Source organism: Pseudorasbora parva, chromosome 21 (assembly GCF_024679245.1).
Source record: "Pseudorasbora parva isolate DD20220531a chromosome 21, ASM2467924v1, whole genome shotgun sequence".
Classification (NCBI taxonomy): Eukaryota; Metazoa; Chordata; class Actinopteri; order Cypriniformes; family Gobionidae; genus Pseudorasbora; species Pseudorasbora parva.
Genome location: NC_090192.1, coordinates 22,621,894 through 22,647,626, shown reverse-complemented (window position 1 = coordinate 22,647,626; position 25,733 = coordinate 22,621,894). Strand labels below are relative to the sequence as shown.

Here is a 25,733-nt window from a genome sequence, read left to right as displayed (position 1 = left end):
ACGTTAAACCCATCGCAGTAAACTCTGCATTTACATTTCCAGCACGGTATGAACTTCTTTCCTCAAGGGGGATCTACAATGACAAGGATTTCGGATATTGCCATCTTTATGGTGACATTTGGTAAGCCTAGGGTAAAATGTATCCACGCACACTCACACACACACACACACACACATACACACACACTGATAGTCTCCACTGGGTGGCAGCCAAAGGAGGGTGTGCAGGCAGGAATGGGATGAGGTGGGATGGGAGGAGGGGTATGCACTAATCACACTGTCCCTGTCCGGCTGTTCCTACACACATGCTCACGAGCAGGAAAACAAAGAGCCGGAGATGCGCGTGGATTTACCGGAGAGGACAACAAAAGAGGAAATACGAAAGTAACGTCTGATCAAATCCGTACGGATATGCAGTTCATGCCGGAATGTGGCGATCTGTTGCTGTCATTTTAAAGGCATTTACATGGATGTCTACGAAACTATTATTTGTTCATATGCACTGTGAGAGTTAGGCTACCTACACGACTCTATGTTTTTATTTTTACGTGGAGGTTTGCTCTTTCAGCAATTCGCTTTTCTTTATGGATTATAGTGAGACACATTTGGTGAGTAGTCGGATGTGAATTGTAATCAACTCAGCTAACTGTGAATACAACGTTAATGCATTTTACCTAGTGTTAACCAGCCTACTGTCAGATATAAAAATGATTCAAAATTAATAACAGGTTACATCATGTTGCATAATAATGTGAACAACATAGGAGGATTAACTTTTGGATTTTAATACAAAAATGTCATTGTACATTTGGTTACCCCCCTACCATATAGTATATTCTTTTGTTGTTTTTATATACAGGTAGTTTTAAATACCCTAACCTACACCTATGTTTGTGTAAATATTAAATGTTTCTGATGTATAACATAACATCCCAGTGTATCTAAGGAATTTGTAAGCAATTACAGCCAAGGTTCACAACAGGAAAGGAGGATTCCGATCCCAAGATAGGTTGTAGTTTGGAGGGGAAGTGTCTTGTATACATTTTTTTTTTTTTTTTTTTACAAAGAACTGGCCATTAGGGAATACTTGAGTGTCCTGTTGCTTTAGGGGATGTTTACTGAACTTTGACATGTCAGAAGGACATGAACAATTAAGAAACATTTTCACCCTTCTATTTGGAACCATTTCAGCCTTCCCATTTCACCCCATGGAAAAGCATTTCATTTTGTGTAATGTTGTGCGGTGTATTTCCAGGATATCAAATTAGAGCACACTAAAGAACCTGACAGACCTGCTCAGTTTGTCTGAGGGGTGCAAATGAAGTCACTGACGCCAGAGTTCAACCTGTCGGGAAGTCATTTTGACACACCTTTCCCATACAATATCCTCAGAATGGGTTAGTTCCAAGCCAAGCAAACTAAGCAAGCTAATTAGGTCATTACAATGCTTTTGTAGTTTTACATAAGAGGGAAAAAGTAAGCCATAAAACGCTAAATACTTATAAACTGCTAACTGTGTGGTTTTAATCCCATTATGCATTTCTAAGACATGCATAGTCTTTTGGAATCTGGGTCAAAGTACACGGCACTTACTGTAAACAAGACATGCAAGCACTTTTCTAGCTATGTTTCATACTATATTTCTAGTATGCTGTTTCACCAAAGAACCAGACTGATTGAAAGTTCATCTCATATTTTATTTAAAAGTCTGATATGTAAGAGCAAAGTCCAATGCATTGAACCTGTACCGTGTGAGGTAATTCCAGTACAAAGGTCACTGTGCTTTTTATTTTATTTAACAAATTACTAGATGCTAATCGTCACATCAAATATGTCTTCTTCTGAGGTTGCAGGATATGAAACTGGAAGAATGACAATTAGGGTTGGACATTATATTGTTATGTTATCAGCTATTCACAGATATTAGTGATTTTGGTCACACTTTAGATTAGGGTTTAATTCTCACTATAAACTAACTATTAACTATGATTTTTGCCTCAATAAAATCCTGATCAATGCTTATTAATAGTTAGTAAAGTAGTTTAGGTATTGGGTAGGATTAAGCGATGTAGAGTATATAGTCATGCTTAAGGCATTAATATGTGCTTTATAAGTACTGATAAAAATACAACATCATAGTAATATGCATACTAATAAGCAACTAGTTAATAGTGAGATTTAGACCCTAAACTAAAGTGTTACAGAGATTTGTTCTTTAATTTATCATATTGGCAATATTGTAAAATATGCATTATTTGTTACATTTAAGATGACATTTGTCATCATCTGCTTAAACTTGATCTTTAAAAACACATTTTTTTTTACATTTATTTAAATTAGCAATTCAATTTCTAAATTCTGTATATTAAAACATTGTGATGTCTAAATGTATTCACGTGTAGCATTTAAAATTACTTGTTTTGTTTTTAGTGTTTTTTTATTTTTATTTATTTAGGCAAAGCTGCACAAATAGTGTATGTTTTAAAATCGGGGTGAAATGAAAATGATCTGTTCATCTGTTTTCTAAATGCATGTTGTAGATCTTATTGTGACTGTGAGCAATTTATCTGTTCATATTTTTATTTATTTTTCAATTCTTTTTGGACCTTTTATTGTTTAATCAAATTGTCATATCTGGATCTTCTGGTGAAAACCACCATTCCTTCTGGTGATGTATGCAGGACTTCTCCAATCATTTGACCCGCTTAAACTCGCACTCAAAATCCAATGTACAACTGATGCATAGAACCAAGTCCCTGCCATGTATATTTTTTTCTTTTTCGACAAACCTGTTACATTCACACAATATTGAAGAAAATATCTGTTGCTACTTCTGTTTCATCAAGACTTTCATATTGCCCATTCATAGGCCATAACTTGAAAATAAGTGTAAGTTCAATAAGTACAAGATCGGACAGAATTGTAATATCTCTAATAAAAACACAAGTCATGTCAGATGATCTGGGATTAGTCAAATTCATGGAAAATAAGATGGAAATGATAAAATGCATCACTCATGCTTGTAGTCTTTATTGTTTGTTACTGCAGGTTGAAGATTGAAGGCCCTCGGTGACCCTGCTGCCTGGCCGCATATTGGCCAGGTTGCTTTGGTTTAAAACATCAAAACCAATCAAGATGTCTTCTCAAGAGTCTCCAAATCTGCCTCCGAAACCTGAGGTTAAACAGAGACCCCCGGTTCCCACCAAGCCCTGCAATAATACCCCAGACACCTCATCTGGGGAAGGTGCAGCCTCACGGAGCCCTGGGAATGTCAAAAAGATAGTCAACAAATTCAGCCAGCCAGACTCTAAGATTCCTGTTGAAGACACAGCAAAGAGACCCAGCATAGAACGGAGACAAAAAAGACCCCCTACGATAAAGCCCAGGCGCAAAATGAGAAGTTCGTCACTCTCCACTGCTGACAAGGCGCCGCCTCTGCCTCCAAAGACCAGGCAGAATCACAGTGGACAGAAAGACGAGGTGGACAGCCAAGAGAGACAAGAAGGAACATTGAGTGCTGTTGATGGAGGCCGATCAGGTACTGTGGATGTACTTTCATTTTCACTTCTCACTTTCAAAGTTAGTAGTCGACATGATGAGACATGATTTCTGTGCGAATAATCCAAGCTGTGTGAATTGGATGACTTTGGCTGTCACTGGTCAGGCATGAGGAAGCAACTTGAAACTATGGCCCAACATCCAGGTTCCCGCTGTCACGTTATCTTCACGGTGTACAGTATGTTGTGTTCCCTGGACTTTATTTGAGAATATTCCCAATGCAGATAGATTTACCAGGTTACAGAGTGCACTGTTGGTTAGTGTTTACATCCATGTTTTCAAGTTTTGACTTTTGATTTGAAAACACCCTAATAGGATTACAGATTTAAGAATTTGCTACCTAAAGTATCAGTTTATTTTACAGATAAAAAAAGAAAAAAAGTTAAAATACATTTTTGATAGATTTTCTAATAATTTATTTCAATTAGTAAATATTATGTAAAATATATAAACATAATCACAATAATTTATTTACTGTGATTAAATTAAGTAGCCTGATATGATATACATCTGCTTTAAATTGATCATCAGATAACTGTCTTCCCAATATTGGCATCAGCATCGGCCATCAAAAAAATCTATATCGGTCACCCCTGCCCCAACAAGAATAGCTAGCTGCAAGCTGAAACATTAAAGCAGTTTTATAACTGGTACAACATTTCAAGTATCCTGTAAGTGTTTGCGTTTGTAGTCATAAGGTCTATAACCTTCTTGCCCGGTTTCACAGACAAAGCTTAAGCCTAGTCCCAGACTTGCATATTTGAACTGTTTTAACTGAAAGCAACTTGCACTGACTTATATTAAAGTAGAATTTTTTTAGCTTTTAATGTTGTTTGTATATCTATGTGGTGTTTTTAATATGCTGTCAGACAAATCATGTGCAAATTCATAAGTCAACACCATGGCTGAGTATTTTCTCCTTAAAAGTGCAATCAACCAAAAACAGAGTTTGAAATCGCTGGTGTTTCTGATGTCACAAACTACCTTGTAACCAATCATATGGTTCAATCATCACCGTGGGCCGGCTTTAGCATATCATTAACTATGCTGCGAAGCAGGGAAGTCTCAAGAGAAGCCAGGTTATCCAGGTTTATTTTTCTATTGATATGAAAAATCCCATACATTAAGTAATATAGCAAGTGAATTATGTACATAATGTATATTTCGATGTTGTGATGAACTATATGCCTTTCTCCACTGACTCTTTTCAAAGACTATCTTACTAGGATGCTCATTTTTGGAACATGGTTTGTGTAACATTAGCAACACATTATTAGCTGATAACATAGTTAAGCAAAAGGCTAATCATATTAATTTCAGTTATGTTTCCACCGTTGTAGAGAGCGATACCTTTGGCGGCGTTTGCTACAGTAACTTGAGTTGAGTTGAGCGAGTTGGTCTCTGAGCTGGTGTGAGTGAGGGGAGACGGGGCTAATTTGCATATTCACAGATCCTCTTGTACTAAATGAAGCAAAGGTTAAATTCAAGCTTTTTTAACATGAACTTTTAAATATGTCATTTTGGTGATCCAAGATGAATTTTAAGGGATAATGTTATTAAGTTATTCAGTGCCATTGTTTTGTCTCAAGCAAGGCAAGCTTCAAGCTACTTAAATGCCCTGATTAAACTAAGGCTTATTGCTGCCTTAATCCAAGCCCTGTCTGTGAAACCAGGCTGTTTTTGTTTGCTGTGAGTAATGCATGAGAAGTAGATATAAATAAAGCTATAATAAAGTGGAAATAAAGGCAAAGATTTAGATAAAGAACAAGTAGCGTTTGCAGGGTTGAAGTAAGGGCACCAGCTACTAAACTCATATTTTAATCAGCTTTAATCTGATCTTCATCTGAGTGCGTGTTTTGAGGCTATACTCTGCTGCTTGCTGTTAGTGTTGCTGGTAATCTTGGAGGGATGGAATGTAAATTGCTAATTTGATTTTTTTCAATATAGCTTTGTGTGTGTGTGTGTGAGAGAGACATATTTCAGAAATGCAAGCTATTTGTGTGACATACGGTAGTGCTTCTAAAACTTAAATCAGTTTCAGTTTCAGTTTCTAATTAAAACTTTCCAACTTTCTTGTACTTGGCTTTTTAGTTTTTTAATTCACCGAACCATCATTCAGGCACATTAGAGGTCATTTTTTTGTTTGTTGTTGGTCAGTCAGTGGGATTATAGTGTGTGTGTGTTGTCTGCTGAACATACAGACAGATGGGTTGTAGGGGATAAAAGAAGACCTTTTGGAACCAATTACATTGGTAATGGACAGTATGACTAAGTAATGGTGGACTAAGCTTCATGGCATAAGTAATTAATCAATATTACCCAAATGGCGAATTGTTATTTTTGGTGGAATCCCCAATTTCTGGAATTTACTTTAAAAAAATTGTTTTGTTTGCAACATGATGCACTCAAAACCAAAACAAAATATTGATAAGTGTGCCGTCTGACTCAAAAACTCATTAAGTTCATTAAATTGACGAAAAAAGTATGTATTTTCACAAAAATGCCACTGCAAAAACGGTTTTAAACATTGATAATAATAATAAATGAAGGGTCATGTGACACTGAAGACTGGATTAATGATGCTGAAAATTCGGCTTTTCCATCACAAATATAAATTACATTTTTACATACATTAGAAAACTGTTACTTTAAAGCCGTACTTGGCTACTTTTGCTTTTGGGGTCCCCCTACAGTTTGGAAAAAATAATGTCCTCAACTACTGTCGTAAGCTCTGTAATCCTACAACAGAGGATGCCATCGCGCGTGCATTTGTTGACATGACAACCCTGATAGCCCTGAACTAGTGATGCGTGGGTCGTCTCATAACCCGCGGACCCCGTATGTCTAATTAATGGTCGCGGGTGCGCAGTGGGTTGTAAAAATATATACAGTGTTGCGGTGCGTGCCAAATAACTTCTTAAAAGTGGCACCGCGGGTTGGTGCAGCGCTAACAGTTCCCCTGAACACTGCAAGAGGAGTTCGAGTTCTTCTGGCATCGCGTGTGAAATGTCTTCATCCCAGGTAACGTTACAGTCAGTGGCATATGTCATATGAATATAATTTCATGGGTTTTATTTTTTAATAAAATAATCACAATGCTCACGTTTACAAGCCAGCGTCATTATAGTAGTCTATTGGTTACCGTTTTACAGAATCTATATGATACTTCAGTTCAATGTTTGAGTGGTAGCTCACCATAACAAGCATGACAGCATCGGTCAGGCGCGCCTCCTTCAGCTCACGCCGACGAGCAAACGCTGGGCACATGTTGATCCTCGTCCTGCCTTTAATCACATCACTTTTTCGTTTCCTCTTATTGCTTTCCTCCAACAAAACCTTTTCTTTCTTATTTGTCTGTGCTGCTTCGGACATGACTATATTATCCGACGAACAAAGTTGGGCTAGCACGTCCGAATTTAAGGAAGTGTGGGTGTTGGTGGAAGTGACGTATATGCCGTAAAGCAGTCGAATTTTGTAGTTCTTTTTGTTCTCGGGTTACTACCCGAAACCCGAAGTTTAAAAGTACGATTAAAAACGATACAGACCCCATCAGGCTATGGCAGACGTGTCATTCAACCTATTGTAAGTCGATTTATCATCACAAGAGTCTTAAAAAATATATTATGAAGGTTGAAAAGTTACCTAGTGCTGCTTTAAAGGTGCACTATGTAGTATGTTTTCAAAAGTGATGGGATTAAAGGCAGGACGAGGATCAACATGTGACCAGCGTTTGCTCGTCGGCGTGAGCTGAAGGAGGCGCGCCTGACCGATGCTGTCATGCTTGTTATGGTGATTACCTACCACTCAAACATTGAACTGAAGTATCATATAGATTCTGTAAAACGGTAACCAATAGACTACTATAATGACGCTGGCTTGTAAACGTGAGCATCGTGATTATTTTATTAAAAAATAAAACCCATGAAATGATATTCATATGACATATGCCACTGACTGTAACGTTACCTGGGATGAAGACATTTCACACGCGACGCCAGAAGAACTCGAACTCCTCTTGCAGTGTTCAGGGGAACTGTTAGTGCTGCACCGACCCGCGGCGCCACTTTTATGAAGTTATTTGGCCCGCACCGCAACACTGTATATATTTTTACAACCCGCCGCGCACCCGCGACCATTAAATAGACATACGGGGTCCGCGGGTTATGAGACGACCCACGCATCACTAGTTCAGGGCTATCAGGGTTGTCATGTCAACAAATGCACGCGCGATGGCATCCCCTGTTGTAGGATGACAGATCTTACGACAGTAGTTGAGGACATTATTTTTTCCAAACTGTAGGGGGACCCCAAAAGCAAAAGTAGCCAAGTGCGGCTTTAAATGGTAGTAATATTTCACAATATCATAGTTTTTAATTTTTATTTTACTGTTTTTTCTTAATCAAATAAACACAGTCTTTGTGAGCATAAGAAAAACCTAATTGTTTAAAATAAATTGGATACATATCATCAGGATTGCATGTATGTTTACTTTTAAACATATGTGCTGTACTAATTATACTTCATATGAATACTAAGTCATATGAATACTTTATTACATTTTGTTAGTAAGATGATTCAATTATAGATGTTAGCCTATAAAGACACCTTTTGTTTGGATTTGAGAGAGAATGTTTGGAACTGAGAGAATGTGTCCTGAAAGTCCTAAGTAAGAGCAAGTAGGGCTATATAGGAAAAAGCTTGACTTTCTTTTGGTTTTAGGTTCTTACATTCCTGTTGGAGATCATCTGAGTTGTATTGTTCATAAAACTCTTTTACAGTTACAATTATGTGAACTGAGCTAGTGTGACTTTGAGGCTTGGAAATAGCATGGTAGTAGCCTTTATGTGATTATTGGGGTAATAAACCAGAGTCCCACCCTTAATGTGACATATGTGTTCAACTAGTTCAGATTCAGAGAGGGAGATTTTATAGCAGGTCAGTCACCGGTGCAGTGAAATGGCAGAAGGGCTCAAACGAGCATTTGGGAAGATCAAGCAAAATGTATTTGGGGCGATAGAAGAGCTACGGGTTAAGGAAGGGGAGGAGGGACAAACACGGCGCAAAGGTTCCATACAGAAGTTGACGGCTCTAATAACGGCAGGCTCAAAGGCTGAGGTGAATGAATCAAAGCAGAAGAAAGGAGCAAAAAGAGATGGTAATCAAAGATTTGTAATCAGTGGAGATATAAAAGGATATTTAGCTTTTCTGCAACAACCTGACATTTAGTGTATTCCAGTGACATACAGTCATTGGGCTACTAAGGCTTGTAGATCAGCATGTGGTAAAATGTTTAATGCATATCACCATACCTCTCCTGTTAATAATCATAGTACATTTTTACAGGCATTTTTACAGTTGCACTTTTTACAGACATTTCCAGAGCAGAAATCTGAACATTGGATAAAGCCAGGTTCAAAATTCTTTTTCATTCTTTTTCAAGTTTCATTTTGTCGACACACTAGAGTTAGCGTGTTTTTTTCTTCACTGAGAGGATTTTAGATATCTGTTTTTACCACTACATAAATCAGAAAATACTGTAAACATTCAAAAGAAATTCACAGCTTTTAAAACTGTTTTTATGGAGCTTTCATCTATTTTCGTCTAAGTTTTTCTTTTTGGAAAGACGTGACGTCAGCTGAATCCATGGAATGCACTGCATATCTCTCACAACCTTGTTTTAGTTCCTGACAAAAATGGTGCTACCCTGACTAGGTCTATTTTTTGCTTGTAGTTGTTCATCGGTTCACTCTGAAGTAATTAAAAAAAGCATATGTATACTGTTACTGCATGCTACTACACACTCAAAAAAAGAGTACAAAATTGTACCTTTTAAGGAAGGTACAAGTGGCTGTCACTGGGGTGGTACCCTTTCCTACGGTCCAATTGTGTACCATTAACAGTACAGTTATATGTTTTTCCACTGTATCTTTTTTTCTGAGTGTGTATTTTTTCCCATTTAATAACTTTTTTTCTCCATTATGATATCAAGACAGTTATATCATCCTGACATTTGTGAAATATTTCAGAATGTTTTTTAGTACTGAAATTAAAGACATGCTCATCATAGAAAAAGGTGTAAGTCAAACAATGTATGAATTGCATTTTTTATGTATTTTTGAGAGCAGAACAGCATAATGATTTCACCAAGTACATGTCCCTGGATCAACATCTTAAGTTTAGGGGTAGGGATATGGTTAGGATTCAATTTTCGAATGTTGTTCCAGGAATGTTGTTCCAGGATCAACAAAATATGTTGACCCAGGAACTTGTCTAACTTTGCCAGCAGCCATATCACCCTGTAGCCCAAGACTGGTTTCCCACAGGGCTGAGTCTGGTCAGTACCTGGATGGGAGACCAACTGGGAAATCTAGGTTGCTGCTGGTAGAGGTGTTAGTGAGGCCAGCAGGGGGCGCTCACCCTGTGGTCTGTGTGGGTCCTAACACCCCAGTATAGTGATGGGGACACTATACTGTCAAAGAGCACTGTCCTTCGGGATGTTAAACTAAGGTCCTGTCTCTTTGTGGTCATTCAAAATCCCAGGATGTCCTTTGATAAAGATTAAGGGTGTAACCCCGGCATCCCGGCCAAATTTGCCCATTGGCCCCTGTCCATTATGGCCTCCTAATAATCCCCATATAATGATTGGCTTAATCACTCTGTCTCCTCTCCACCAATCAGCTGGTGTGTGGTGGCCGTTCCTGCGCAATATGGCTGCCTTCGCATCATCCAGGTGGATGCTGCACATTGGTGGTGGTTGAGGAGATACTACTAAATGTAAAGCAATTTGAGGACCCAGATATAAATATAACAAATTTTATTATTATAACTTGGTAAAATCAGGACACACAATTAGCATCACATTTTTGACCTAACTTAAAATGTATTCATATTAGAACTAGCAAGAAAGCCTAACCCTGACATTAATCCATGTCCTCTTCTAGCTCCCGATGGCAAAGAAGGCAGCAAACTGAAAGCAGATCGGGATTCCAGTCCTATTCCAGATCCTCATTGTGAGAAGAACTGCGACTGTATGTGTCACCTGCAGAGGCCTGGTATGAAGCTTGTGTGGGTGCCAATAAGTGAGCAGGATGAGGAGGAGGCTGAGGATGAGGATGAGGACGGTGAGATCGAAAACAGTGACACAGAGGACCGAAATGAAAGAGCAGGAGAGTGCGAAAATGAAGACAAGTCAAATAAGGAAGCAGAGTCTTTGAGCGAGTCATTAGCTATAGGTGAAAACAAGAAAGAGGAACCGCAAATTAAAAAAGACAAGTTTCAGGAGACTCGTAACTTATTAGAGCAGCAGCTGAGGAGGAAATCTGACCCTGGGCCTCCGGCATTGATCAACTCTGTTGTCCCATTTCCCCAGACTCCTCTAAACGTCCCCAAAGCCCAGTCTTTGGAGGTGCAGGAAGAGTCCATCTATGACATTAGCCTGGAGTTGGTCACTCCACCTAGACCTCAAAAGGGTTCGGACACTGTAAAAAGCAAGGAGACCCCTCCAGCCGTTCCTCCCAGAATGCCTTTAGATAACAGGTGTTCGCCTCGCATTATTCTGCCTCAGCCTTTAGCACGCCCTGTCTCCCCTCTGCTGCCCCCTAAATGCAGCCCACCTGGCAGTCCTCGACTACAAAGAACTCCACCACCACCACCAGCCAAGACGTATGAGAACGGAAGACGCCTCAGCAGTTATTCTCTCAAGTCTATAGGTACAGAAAAACATTTAAAGTCCACATGGAATCAAAATAGATCCTATTTACATTCTTAAAGCTGCACTGTGCAGGCCTAACTTTTGCCGCTCTAGCGGTTAATAAACAAAACTGCAAAATAATCTTGCGAAAGAACATTGTAGACGAAGCTACTTCTACTTTATGTCAATGACGAGTCTGGGCTACTCCGCAGCAGTGGCAAACCAACCGGTCAGAATACAAAACTGTATTAAAAGTATATCATAGTTATTCTGGTTAAAGCAACACTGGGTAACTTTTGCTCTCGGGGTCCCCCTACAGTTGGGAAAAAATAATGTCCTCAACTACTGTCGTAAGCTGTCATCCTGCAACAGGGGATGCCATCGCGCGTGCATTTGTTGACATGACAACCATGATAGCCCTGAACTAGTGATGGGCAGGTCGTCTCATAACCCGCGGACCCCGTATGTCTATTTAATGGTCGCGGGTGCAGGACGGGTTGTAAAAATCTATACAGTTGTGCGGGGCGGGCCAAAAACTTCATAAAAGCGTCCCTGCGGGTTGGTGCAGCACTAACAGTTCCCCTGAACACTGCAGGAGGAGTTCACATGCAGGTGTTCTTCTGGCGTCGCGTGTAAAATGTCTTCATCCCAGGTACAGTCAGTGGCATATGTTTCAGCATGTCATATGAATATAATTTCATGGGTTTTATTTTTTTCAAACGCCAAATAATTGCGATGCTCACGTTTACAAGCCAGCGTCATTATAGTAGTCTATTGTTACCGTTTTACAGAATCCATATGATACTTCAGTTCAATGTTTGAGTGGTAGACAATCACCATAACAAGCATGACAGCATCGGTCGGGCGCGCCTCCTTCAGCTCACGCCGACGAGCAAACGCTAGTCACATGTTGATCCTCGTCCTGCCTTTAATCCCATCACTTTTTCGTTTCCTCTTGTTGCTTTCCTCCAACAAAACCTTTTCTTTCTTATTTGTCTGTGCTGCTTCGGACATGACTATATTATCCGACGAACAAAGTTGGGCTCGCACATCCGAATTTAAGGAAGTGTGGGTGTTGGTGGAAGTGACGTATATGCCGTAATTTTGTAGTTTGTTTTGTTCTCGGGTTACTACCCGAAACCCAAAGTTTAAAAGTACGATTAAAAACGATACAGACCCCATCAAGCTATGGCAGACGTTTCATTCAACCTATTGTAAGTCGATGTATCATCACAAGAGTCTTAAAAATATATTATGAAGGTTGAAAAGTTACCTTGTGCTTTAAGACAAAAACACGGTTTAGGAAATGGATTCATGATGTACTCGCTCATTATATACAATTTGCACATTTTGAACACAAAAAAATTTACATAGTGCAGCTTAAAATGGATAAATCCATTTATCCATTGTCCACAATATAAATGTCATAAACTCTCGTTTTAGTATTATTTATATACTCTATGTATATATTATATACTATATAGTATTAAATAATATATATATATATATATTTATTATTATTATTATTATTATTATTATTATTATTATTATTATTATTATTATGAAGTTTTATTGTTATGAAGTATTATGTAGCTATATTGTTATGTACTTTTGGAATTATTATTATTTTTAAATATTTTTATTTAGCTTTAATTTATTTTTATTTAATCTAATTTTTATATTTAATTTAATTTCAACTTCATTTCAGTTAATTAAAACATGTTTGAATAGTTTTTGTTTTAGGGTTTGTTTTCACACCTGTATGACTGACTTTCTTTTTCAAAACAAATTCTTGCAACACCGACTTTTTGAATCCTGATCGATAAAATCAAGTCCTTTTACATTTTGTAATACATACTGTTTCACTCATAAATTATTCATATTACAGAAGTTAAATGTTTTTGCAGTATTTAATTTTATGGTACTTAATAGTTTCTCCTTCCCCACCATCACCAGATGAGAATGATGCAGGGGCTGATGGGGAAAAATGTGGATCCAATGAGAAGTATTTTTAATTTTTTGTCTTTCATTGCTCAAACAGTTTCTGCACTCTTTAGTTTTAATAGGCACACAGCTATCATTGTCTGTACTTTGTGTGTAACTCAATCTCTGTCTTAGCCCCAGGCCTCCACGAGTCATCCCACGTCGCCAACAGTCTGTTGACTTGGAAGCTGGGACGTCTGATGGTATCATTTTTTCTGACATAATACACAATAAATTTAACTGGTTGAAAGAGAGACCTCATGCAAGTTAACAAGAAAAAAACACTATTGAGAAATGTTACTGTCCAATAAAATAAAGAATAAATGAATGTCCATATTTTTGTGACCCTTGTAGAGCTGTATCAGTTTTACACAGAAACATATATACACAAGGAGATCAGAAGGACAGTATGTCGCAACATCAGTAAGACCAGCATAGACTTCCAGATGGACACACACCTCACAGGCAACCCAGAGAAAGGAGAAAAAGGTTCAAGATCCACTCAAGATCTCAGTTTCAAGCAGAGCAATTTGTGGCGGGAACAGCCAGCAGTGCAAGACAGTGGTGTCCTGCAAACGCTAAGCCCAGAGGAGTGCAAGTATCAAGAGGTGAGCAGAAATCTTCATAAGAACGTGCTATGGAACTCCGAGAACAACATGCACTCCTGGGTAGAGCAAGTGCTGAGTTTTGAGGTTTAGAGTAGGATTATGGAAAAAGTGTGTTTGGAAATATGGAAAATGTGATTTGAGAGTAAAAGAGAAGAAAGGCAGGATGTAAATATGTAGAAGACATGATGGAATGGAAAAATGAGAATAGATGTAGGAAAAGGGTAGATGGGAAAGGAAGTTTTGGAAGTAGGGAGAGAGTGAATCTCATGAAAGTGGTGTGTGTGTGTGTGTGTGTGTACTCGTTTTTCGGGACATATCAGGACACAAATGTGTATAATGAAATGGGTGTGACATAGGTATTTCAGGAGAGGGTGACTTATGAGGACATGTCCCCACTTTTCCAATTTTTTTTTTTGAGAAAGTAAAAATGCAGAATGTTTCCTGTGATGGGTAAGTTTAGGGCCAGAGGCAGTATAGGGGGTAGAAAATACGGTTTGTACAGTATAAAAACCATTACGCCTATGGAATGTTCCCACATTTCACAAAATGTAAAAAAAAACATTTTGTGAATGTGGTGATGTCATTTGGTGATGACAATTAAACATGCCATATTGTGCAGACATATTTTTTTGCCTGGATGTCATACAAAGAAATGATGAACACATGCACAAAACAAGAAAGAACTGATGAAATATTAATATTGTTGTTTTTTGCTAAACTGAATACAAATTCTCATGAATTATTGTCATTACTGTAGTATAGTAATTTCAAAAGAAAATATATAAATATACAATAAATAGAGTGTAATAAAGAAGATGATAATAAAATAGAATAACATTAAAGAAGATAAGAGTGAATGTGAAAAAACTAAGTTTTCATTGCATATATAAAGATTTCATATTTTGTTGAGAAAGACTGACATGCCTTTATGTTTCCCTTTACTGTTTGCAGAGCATGTTCGAGGTGATTACATCAGAAATGTCATATTTGCGCTCTCTGCGTGTGTTAACGGAGCATTTTATGGAGTCAAGTGACTTGAATGAAACTCTTATTATCATGGACAAAAAAACCCTCTTCTCAAACATCCTGCGCATCCAAGAGGTCAGCGAGAGGTGAGGGCCTGTGTGTGTGACATGAATATGAAGACATTTACAGTTTAGATTTGCTGAAACAGCACTGCCTAATTGTTTGTTTACATGAACCCCACAGACTATATTTGCAATATGATGCCAGGTGTAATCCATTAGAATTTGCTGAGGTAACAGCGTTTGATATTAATTAGAGTAGAAAACCATTAAATATGAAATCTCAGGATAAATACATCATCAATGTAAGGCCTTCCCAAGCAGTCCAACGAAGGTTTGTGATAAGCGGGTGAAGGTTTCTGCGCATTTGGTCTTTTCAGCTTGGCAAAGTAGTTTAATTCCAATTTACAGTTTTACAATGACCTCAAATTTACGTTAGAATGCTGATTTGTTATTTTGTAATTTGTATAATAGTTTAACTACACATTTGATTATTCTATTTAACTTTTTATTCTTATTGAAATCATTCCAAGTCCGATCATTTAAGGATTAGTTCATTTCAAAATTAAAATTTCCTGATAATTTACTCACCCCCATGTCATCCAAGATGTTCATGTCTTTCTTTCTTCACACAAAAAGAAATGAAAGGGGGGGTGAAATGCTGTTTCATGCATACTGAGCTTTTTACACCTTTAAAGACTTGGATTCCCATCTTAAACATAGACAAAGTTTCAAAAACTAATGTTGGACGTTTGATGGAGTATTTCTGTGTTAAAAATACTCCTTCCGGTTTCTCACAAGTTTCGGCGAGTTTTTTTCGAGTATGGGTCTACTTGACGTTAAATAGATCGGAAGGTCCTTGTATGGGCTGTACGGGGCTCTTCTCCCGGTAGGGTGCGCGCGCGCGTGACTAGAGGGAGAGAGAGGAAATGCACGCTGTAAACAGTCTCTCAGGTGCAGATCCAGTCGTCCGTGAACACTTATGTCGCGCCGCGCTCCACTTTATTCCTATGGGTGACGTCGAGCGACTTCAACGCTTCAGCACAGGATTCCGGGAAGGCAGCGCTGCATTTGAACCGATTTGAACGCAGAAATGACGGGAAGCTTCAAGGCATCGCTTCAGTCGCATCGCAAAGTGGATTTCCACGGTCACTGCTGTCACAGGACTTCACCAAATCATACCAAAGAAGTGTGTTTTTGACAGAGCGGTCCTGCTTTGGAAGATGCCGGTGAGTAAATCAACTTCAAATGTCTCTGCTATTGGCTACCGTCGCATGAGTAAACATCAGTAAACGATACGATCGCGTGCTTCGTCATTCAAATGCGCTAACGGTTACTCAATTGTTGTTCTGTATAACGTTACGCTATTCTGACTCTGACGTGCAAAACCGTTTTGCTTGCTACCTCTAAGGTCTAGTCACATACAATAGTCCATAAACCGAATCATGTCCTCATAAACTGCACACAAAGGCCCCTAAATACAGTACATACCACAGAGACGGACATCCTGATGTTGCTGTTTCTCCTGTTCAATTTATTTCAGCCTCAGATTTGATTGTGGATCATTATCTGTATTAGCTGAGATAGATGGGTTTCTCCACGCTTGAGGACGTCACCGCTTTGCGCGCTTGTCATTCTTTAGCTCCGCCCACACGATACGCCTCCAGGCGCTCGGTTTTTTCCGGAAAGACTCGGTACAGCCCATATTTATTTTATAAATATGATAAAACTAAAGACTTTTCGGAGATATGACGGATGCAATACTACTCTATAGGTACTCAAGATTGACATGAGATTGACTGAAACTGAGTGTTTCACCCCCCCTTTAAGTTTTTTGAGGAAAACATTCCAGGATTATTCTCCCTATAATGTATTTCAATGGCAACCAACGATTGAAGGTCCAAATCAATTCTGTTTCAAAAGGCTTGAAGGGCTTGAAGAAAAAATATATTTTTGAAATACTTTTTAACCATGAATGCTCGACTTTGGTGTTGTGATTCTTCACAGCGTTTGACGTCATCACGTCGAAAAGGTCACAGCCGTGACGTACGTGGCAGTACTGAACCAGTGTTAAAATGAACGTGCAAAGACTAAAGAGAATGCCCTTTACAAAAACAAAGATAAAACAACAATGTCGGACGATTTTGAAGTTGGAGGAAAACATGAGATGGAGTTTCTCAGCAGTGGGTCGGTACTTCCAGCTGCATGACCTTTCCGACACGATGACGTTGTGGCAATACTAGAGTGATCAACTCAGTGTGGTTGCGTCTCGGGTGGGGATGCTAATTTCACAGGAGATGGTTCAGATGTTAACTCCCTTTGTTTTCTCAGAGAGTCACCCTCTCCTCCAGCTTTCCAGTTTCTCCAGTCTTACATCCACTAATAGTCTAATGCTTCTGTGATACAGTGTAGCCTGTAAAACAAGTCACAGCAGTCAGAAACATCAATTTGCGAACATTTTTCCCCCCGCAGGTTTCTGAAGGACCTGGAGGAACGTCTAGATGAGAGCATTATCATTTCTGACATCTGTGACATCATCCACTATCACGCCCAACATCATTTTCCTGCGTATATTGACTACGTTCGAAATCAGATTTATCAGGAAAAGACCTACAGCACTCTAATGTAAGAAACACACATAAGCAGAGGCATTGTAAACTGTTTCATTTGTTCTCATCTATGTAAATGTATTTTATAATCTCTCTTTTTCTTTTGCCTTATATCCATCACAGGCAAACTAACACTCAGTTTGCGACCGTTATCGCCCGATTGCAGGAGTCGCCCAAGTGTCAACGACTGCCCTTCATGTCCTTCCTGCTGCTACCCTTCCAGCGAATCACACGCATTAAAATGCTCATCGAGGTGGGTGAATAATTCACCTATGCCCTGTTTACACCTGGTATTAAGATGACTTTTGGTCGATCGGATCACAAGTGGACGATGCTAAATACAGGTGCAAATGAAGTCGTTTTTGAGCTTGTCCACTTTCAGAGGTTATCGAAAACGTATTACACTGGATTGCTCTCATAGCGTAGACACTAATGTGGTCGAATGTGTTTAAAGGGTTAGTTCACCCCAAAATTTAAATTCTGTCATTAATTACTCACCCTCATGTCGTTCCAGACCCGTAAGACCCCCGTTCATCTTCGGAACACAAATGAAGATATTTTTGTTGAAATCCGATCGCTCAGAAAGGCCTCAATTGGCCACAATGTCATTTCCTCTCTCAAGACCCATAAAGGCACTAAAGACGTCGTTATAAAGCTCATCTCACTACAGTGGATCTACAATCATTTTATTAAGCGACAAGAGTAGTTTTTGTGTGCAAAAAAACAACTACTAAATAACGACATACTCTGTGATGGCCGATTTCAAAACACCTCTTTGTAGAGCTTTGAACCGTTATGAATTAGTTTATCGAATCATAATTCGAACCGCCAAACTGCTGAAATCACGTGACTTTGGCGATCCGAACTGCTGATTCACTGTGGCCATCACTACATAAAGTCGTTATTTTATTATTTTTAAATTATTCTCGTTGCTTCATAAAATTATTGTAGAACCACTGTACTAAGATGGACTTCTAACGACATCTTTAGTGGCTTTTATGGCTCTTAAGAGAGGAAATGATATTAGTGTCAATGAAGGCCTTTCTGAGCCATCGGTTTTCAACAGAAATATCTTCCTTTGTGTTCCGAAGATGAACAAAGTTCTTATGGGTGTTGATTGACATGAGGGTGAGTAATTAATGACAGAATTTTCATTTTTGGGCAAACTAACCCTTTAAACAGCACAAAAGACCGTCTACTCTCCACCTACTGACTTCATGCATAAACATTATGAGAAGCGCTAGCCCGACGTGGTCATACTCAATTCTAGTCAGAATATGAGTCTGAAACTGCTCCATTGGGCTGTGATTATGAGGTGTGTTTCAACCGAACCAGGAAAGACATCAATTGGATAGACCTACAAAGGAGCAAACCAATCAGAGCAACGAAGCGACGCATTGTCAAATGTCAACAGCACTGTATTGCCAAGTCCGCGTTTTTTTCCGCGGTTGTTTTCTATGTCCAAGGGTTGAAGCGACTATTATGTGATATATAGACCCATGAGTCGAATTTTAGCAATCAACCTTGCCAAAATAACACGTTTAGGGCTAGTAGTTGGTGGATTTTGTTGTAAAAACTTGGCAACCCTGTCTGCACACGTGCTGGAATAAACGATCTTTGCCAGTGTTGTAAAAAAATAAAATAATTTATTGATACACAGAGTACTTACCCAACATGATCATCATCTTTGAGAGAAATTATGAAGGTGATTACGTTACTGTTTATCATCTGTCCGTCATGGTCTAAAGCCCGCCCTGATGATTTCATTGGTCCGAACAGTTATAATAATTTTATATAATTACAGAGATAATTACTCCTCTATAAAATGTTCCCGACCTAAAAATGTTGTGGGCGTGGGTAAGTTCGGCTGGCATCCAGGCTAGGGAAGCGCACTAGCTAGACAGGATTTAAACTTCTCAAATTCTCAGATGAAGACCTAATTTTGGTTTAAAGACGAAAAACATGCCAAGCTAAATGTTCCCTCACCATTCCTGATTTCTAACACAACTCACCACATTAAGCGTGGTATTGCGGCTGTCAGAGCAGAAACGAAAGTGGTTGAAAGTGGACCAAAGAGACGGATTAAATCACGTAAATGGGAATGTGTCTGCCTTGTCCACGTGTGATCCGATCGACCAATACGCGTATCTTAATGTCAGATGTTAACAGGGCCATAATGAATGTTGGACTTCTTCTTCAAAAAAATAAAGCATTTTTAACAGATTTCAAATCAGCTTTTTCAAATGAATGCTGTTCTTTTGAACTTTCTATTCATCAAAGAATTCTAAAACAAAAGTGTTACATTTTCCACAAAAATATTAAGCAGCACAAACTGTTTCAACATAGATAGTAATAATAAATGTTTCTTGAGCAGCAAATCAGCATATTAGAATGATTTCTGAAGGATCATGTGAAAATGAAGACTGGAGTAATAATGCTGAAATTTCAGCCTTGCTATCACAGGAATAAATTACATTTCAAATGTATTCAAATAGAAAATAATGATTTTAAATTGCAAAAATACTTGTACCATATTTTTGATCTAATAAAGAATAAGAAACTTTTTTCAAAAGCATAAAAAAAGTCTTACTGACCCGAACTTAAAAAAAAATGATGTTGGAATTCTTCTTCACTGAACCAATTTCTGTTAGTTTCGGGGTGATTTTTTTTTTACATGGGTTACAAGACACCCTAAGTTATCTTTACGTGATCCAGATAACATGAACGCAATCCAAACTTTTAAAAATGCCCTTTTTCCATCAGAACATCCTGAGAAGAACGGCTGTTGGGGCGGATAAGGAACAAACTGCATCAAAAGCTCATGACTCTGTGTCTAAGGTAAACATCCCAAGGTCACAGTAAATGAGGCACGCTGTTTTTTCCTCTCATTATAAAGTCATTGCTCACATTGTTCAAAATACCCTATTAGAGAGCAAGATAAAAGGAAAAGAGAGCGAGAGTGAGGGGAAAGAGGGGAGAGAGAGAGTGCAACACAAGGTTAGGTCGGTTCTCTAGACATTATGATTCCGATTAGATAAGCCTGCCATATTTCTTTATGGAGTCAAAGATAAATAACAAAAAAGTGGATTTATAGCAACACAAATAAAGAACATTGTCTTGTTTATTGTCTTGTTCTTCTTTATTTTCATGAAAGAAGCATAATAGGTCATGCATGTAATGTTATTATGCATGCTGATTCATTCGTCTGCATGCAAAGAATGTTTTGGTGTAGCTGCGTATTGTTTATGTGGTTTTTTAAAATGTTGTCATCTGTCTAACTTGTCACGTACATCCTCACAGATCATTGAAGAATGTAATACTCAGGTTGGAAAAATGAAGCAGATGGAGGAACTGATTCAGATTAATGGTATGCTGGAGTTTGACAAATTAAAGGTGAGCTACTGATTAATGTTATATTAATGAGAACAATTACAATTCGGAAACCACTAGTAAAAATGCCTTTCATTACAAAAATATCATTACAAATTATATTCACATCTAAATGAAATGGGAGAAAAAAGTTGAATTAACATGAATTTTAAAATCATGTAATGTAATGAAAAAAATCATGTTTTTTGAATTATGCCATAACTTAAAAAAAATAAATAAAATTAAAATCCTATTTAAATCAAATATTTATTTAGAATATTTTATTTGATTTTAAATATGGAATATTTATTTTTCTATATATTTATTTGTTTAAATATCATCTCATCTTGGAATCTTGTATTCAGGCAGTGCCAATTATTTCTCAAACACGTTACTTGGAGAAACGAGGAGAGGTGCAGGAAATAAACAGAGGTGGAACATTCTTGAACCTCCGCCCCAAATTCAGCCTCGTCTACCTCTTTCTCTTCAACGACCTGCTTGTCATTGCAAGCAAGAAAAGGTAGAAAGCTGAAAAACCTGTTTGTGTTATGGCTTTAGTCTATTTTTATAAGGGTTACAACTGCCTTATAATTGCATTATATGGTTGTCCTTTGTAAAAGGTAACACACCAGCTTGCATTTACTGTGGATTTTTACTGAATCAGACTTAACTCATTTATTTCTACCTCTCTTTCTGTGTGCTGCAGTTCTGAGCGGTATGTAGTCCTTGATCATGCCCATCGCTCCCTGGTCCAGGTGCAGCCTTTTAAGGAGGACACAGCTGTCCCCAGCCTGGAGCACTGCTTCTGTCTGACCCTGCTGGAGAATCACCAGGGACGCCTGATGGAGAGAGTTATGAAAGCCCCCACACAGTACGTGGAATTATTAATACACCATATACTATTTATTGCACTCATCCGTGATTTATGCTCATTGATCTGTAATGTTTTGAAACCATATGCTCATTTTCTGTTGGTAATTTAAATATACAAATTTTGTAATGTACAATACAGAGGCTACGTTTAAATGATCAAGGACAGGGTCGTGCACAGACGTTTTGAGGGGCACTATAAGGGGTTGAGTATCATCTTAATATAAAGAATGAAAAAAAAACTACAGTCATACTGTAAATATAATAGTTAGGCTTTAGTGGTAATTAAATGTATGTTGTTCTAATTATTCTTCCTAAAAGTTGATTCTGGGCTAATTTGATCTCTTTTCTATTTTTTTGTTTGTTTGTTTTTTTGGTTATTTAAGTAGCAAATGAGAATCACAAAAATTATTGAATATTTTTTTGAGACAAGGTCTTGTTAATGATTTATGTAAATCATACACAACATTTTTTTAATAACAGAATATGTAAAAGTATGGTATGCTATTTGGGGTAAAAGGCATATTTAGCATGATAATAAACAGCTGACTGACTGACAGCAAAAATACTGTCCACACCTTTCCAGTGCTAATTGTTCCACTGTGTGTCTTTAGTAAATTCTGACAGTAGCTTTTTAACGGCAAAAGAGTGAAGGGCCCTTTGTCCCTATATATACAGTACACTATGGACAATAGTATTGACACCACACCTCTTAATTATTAAATTCAAGTTTTTTAATCAGACCCATTGCCACAGGTGTATAACATCAAGCACCTTGCCATGCAGTCTGCATTTACAAACATTTGTCAAGAAACTGCTATATTGAAGAGCTAAATAAATTCAAGCATGGTACTGTAATAGGATGCCACCTCTGCAATAAGTCAGAAATGTCATCCCTGCTAGATAGTCCACGGTCAACTGCTAATTTCACAGCTGAAGCATTCAAAACTTCAACTTCCATTAATATCAGCACAAAAACTGTGTGGCGGGAGCTACGTGGAATGGGTTTCCTTGGCCGAGCAGCTGCATGCAAGACTCTCATCACCAAGTGCAATGCCAGGCGTCAGATTCAGTGGTGAAAAGCACACCACCACTGGACTCTGGAGCAGTGGAGTAATTAACAGCGCTTCTCTGTTGGGCGAGTCTGGGTTTAATGGATGCCAGGAGAACATTCCCTTCCTGTCATTTAGATGAGACGTTAAACCGAGGGCCTGACTCTCTGTGGTCATTAAAAATCCCAGGATGTCCTTCAGAAAAAGAGCCATCCTGGCCAAATTTGCCCATTGGCCTCTGTCCATCATGGCCTCCTAATCATCCCATTATACTGATTGGCTTCATCACACTCTCCTCTCCACCAATCAGCTGGTGTGTGATGGGCATTCTGGCGCAATATGACTGCCGTCACATAGCTGCTCATAGGTGGTGGTTTAGGAGATTCACCCCCTTTTATATGTAAAGCGATTTGTGTACCCAGAAAAGCGCTTTATAAATGTAACAAATTATTATTCCTGACTGCAAACTGTAGTTTAGTGGAGGAGGGTTAAAGGGATAGTTCACCCAAAAATGAAAATTAGCCCATGATTTACTTTTTTTCCATATAGTGAATTTGTAATATAGTAGCAATATTTCAGATGTTTCCAGGGTTATATAAGGATGTATGGTGATTTTTAAGGTCGCATAGGTCACGTTTCTTCTATCTCTTCAATCAGATCTGACCTGCACAGGTGGTTGGCGGCATTCCCGAATCCTGACGGCCCCAACAATGATCAAGAAGAAGTCATATATGAAGACTGGGGTAAGCGTGGGCACTTTTGTTTTAGCAGCTCCGAATTGTACTCTTGTGAACAACAAGACATGTTAGTGCTTGCCTTTTGATTTGAATCATGTTCACTTCTCTCTTCAGAGAACTTTCTTTCTAATCACATGGGTGTTTTTGTGCATCAGATTGCCCTCAGGTGCAGTGTGTGCAGCAGTATGTGGCAATACAAGCTGATGAATTAAATCTGGAGCCCACGGAGATCATCAATGTTGTGCGCAAAACCAACGAAGGTTTGTCAAAGTCAGGACCGCATTAACAATAGGGATAGGCAGTATAGTACTTATTATTATAATATATTAATAATGATTGAATTAAAAAAATATATTATTTGTTTCTGTCCTTTATGCATTCATTCATATATTTATCTTAATTTAAAGGCCCTTACCCCAGCGAAACATTAATGGGGAAACTTGTGGCCGGGTGGGCTGAATTTTAGCCCCAACCCAGCCCTGATGATTCTCCTCTTCTAAGGACAGAAAGAAGACCTTCTAATGATGAGAATATTAAAAGTAAACTCCTTAAGGCAGTCATATGTGCAAAATTTGTTTCTGTTGGAAACCTGTTTGCTTTGACTGCATATGCTTTATGCTTTTAATGTTGTAGCCTGGAATATTTTCAATATAGAGATAATACATTGCATCTCTGTATGCGTGTTAAAGATATGGTATTTTAAATACAAATTATTCCTGCAGTATAAAACGTAGTGGCACTAAGATAGGCTGCTATGAAGGGGGCCCTTGGGTTTTGCTATAGCCCTATGTGTTCTTAATGCGGGCTTGGTCACACTATACCTTCCATTCATTAGAAGCACATAATGTTCCAACTTTGTTTTTGTTTTTTTGTCCATTCAACTTACCTCTTTTTGCCTTCCTTAGGATGGTATGAGGGAATCCGTCTATCTGATGGACAGAAGGGCTGGTTTCCTGTAGCTAACGTGCTGGAAATCACCAATGAGCATGTCCGACGGCGCAACCTCAGAGAACGTTACCGTGTTATCCAGGCTGCTGGCATTGTTGCCAAGAATCGGACCATGCCATAGCCTAAGAGAACTGCATCCTGGCAGACTGGGAATTCCTTAAATGGAGATAGTCTTTTAAACTATAGACCTTTGACTCTCAATCACGGTTTTGATTTGTGAGAAATATTCTATTGGAATTTTAAACAAAGAACATGGCAAAATCAGTGCTGTGTGGCTTGACTTTGTACAACACAAAAGCCTCTTTGGCCCTTGTTTAACTGAATCTCATTTATGTGTCTGTTTCTTTCAAATATTCCGTTGTTTTGGATCCTAATGTGGAATGTTTATGAAATGAGTTTCAGAAATGCGTGTGTGTATGTGTGAATGAGTCAATGCGTGCTTGTAATATTTAGCACTTCTTTCAAGAATGTCGAACTACTGAAATTCCAGTTAAGCAGAGCAGGTGGGTTGGTAGGACATGGTAAAATGTCACATGACCTGATTTTTAGGTTGGAAAACAATATCACATGCTTCAATCAGGATGGGTCCTGTATAGCTAGTCTTAATTTTTAATGGAAGCATTAATTGTGTACAATTCAGATTGTATTTTATGAACATAAATGCTATGGGACATTAAAATTAAATACGTTTTTATTAGGTTTTCTGTACAGTTTGACTTGTAGAAAAAAAAAAAGATTTTTTAAAAAGTTTCTTTACAAAGGCAGATTTTTTTGTTGTCATTTACTCAGCCCCATGTCCTTCCAAAGGAACTTTGTCTGTTGTGAAACACAAAACATTTTTCATTCCAAATGGAAAAAGGCATTCTGCCTAACATGAAGGTGAGTAACTGATGACAATCTTCATCTCTGGGTGAACAATCTTTTTTAAGAGTGTCATTATCTGCTCTAGATATTAAATATTGTAGAAGGTCATACTAATAATTGGCTGACTTCTCAGAAAGACATATTTCGCCGTTTAGACACTTTCTCTGAATGTAGAATGCCCCCCATTAAAGCCACACCTCTTGTTTTGTGTGACTCTGTTTGTATGTGGGTTTGGGAGTTGGTGTAAATGTTGATTAAACTCTTTGTTTTTGATGTAAAATATGTATGTGATAGTTTTTATTTCGAGTAGGCGAGGGAGTCTGTTTAACTATTTTTAACCAAGAAGTCCCCCAAATTTAACAACAGAACAACAAACTTATCTACGTTTAACCCGTATAGCCCGAAATATTTTATTATTAT

General features: G+C 38.2%; 1 protein-coding gene across 1 annotated transcript; it reads left to right on the top strand.

Annotated features, from left to right (window-relative positions):
• The first annotated feature begins 269 nt into the window (after positions 1-269).
• arhgef15b (Rho guanine nucleotide exchange factor 15b) lies at positions 270-25,587 on the top strand. Its single transcript, XM_067429962.1, has 16 exons — positions 270-608; positions 3,049-3,538; positions 10,500-11,267; positions 13,205-13,253; positions 13,367-13,434; positions 13,586-13,839; positions 14,791-14,951; positions 17,337-17,489; positions 17,597-17,726; positions 20,237-20,311; positions 20,774-20,866; positions 21,208-21,362; positions 21,549-21,713; positions 23,422-23,507; positions 23,657-23,761; positions 24,407-25,587. Exons 2-16 carry the CDS (start codon positions 3,136-3,138, stop codon positions 24,568-24,570), a joined length of 2,829 nt encoding a protein of 942 aa, XP_067286063.1. The 5' UTR covers positions 270-608; positions 3,049-3,135; the 3' UTR covers positions 24,571-25,587.
• The last annotated feature ends 146 nt before the right edge of the window (positions 25,588-25,733 follow it).

Excerpts from the sequence above, each read along its gene's own strand:
- arhgef15b (XM_067429962.1), top strand. The coding sequence starts at position 3,136 with ATGTCTTCTCAAGAGTCTCCAAATCTGCCTCCGAAACCTGAGGTTAAA. Across the intron at positions 17,727-20,236 it reads GCATTAAAATGCTCATCGAG|AACATCCTGAGAAGAACGGC; the intron begins GTGGGTGAATAA and ends TTTTTCCATCAG. Across the intron at positions 20,312-20,773 it reads CTCATGACTCTGTGTCTAAG|ATCATTGAAGAATGTAATAC; the intron begins GTAAACATCCCA and ends ACATCCTCACAG.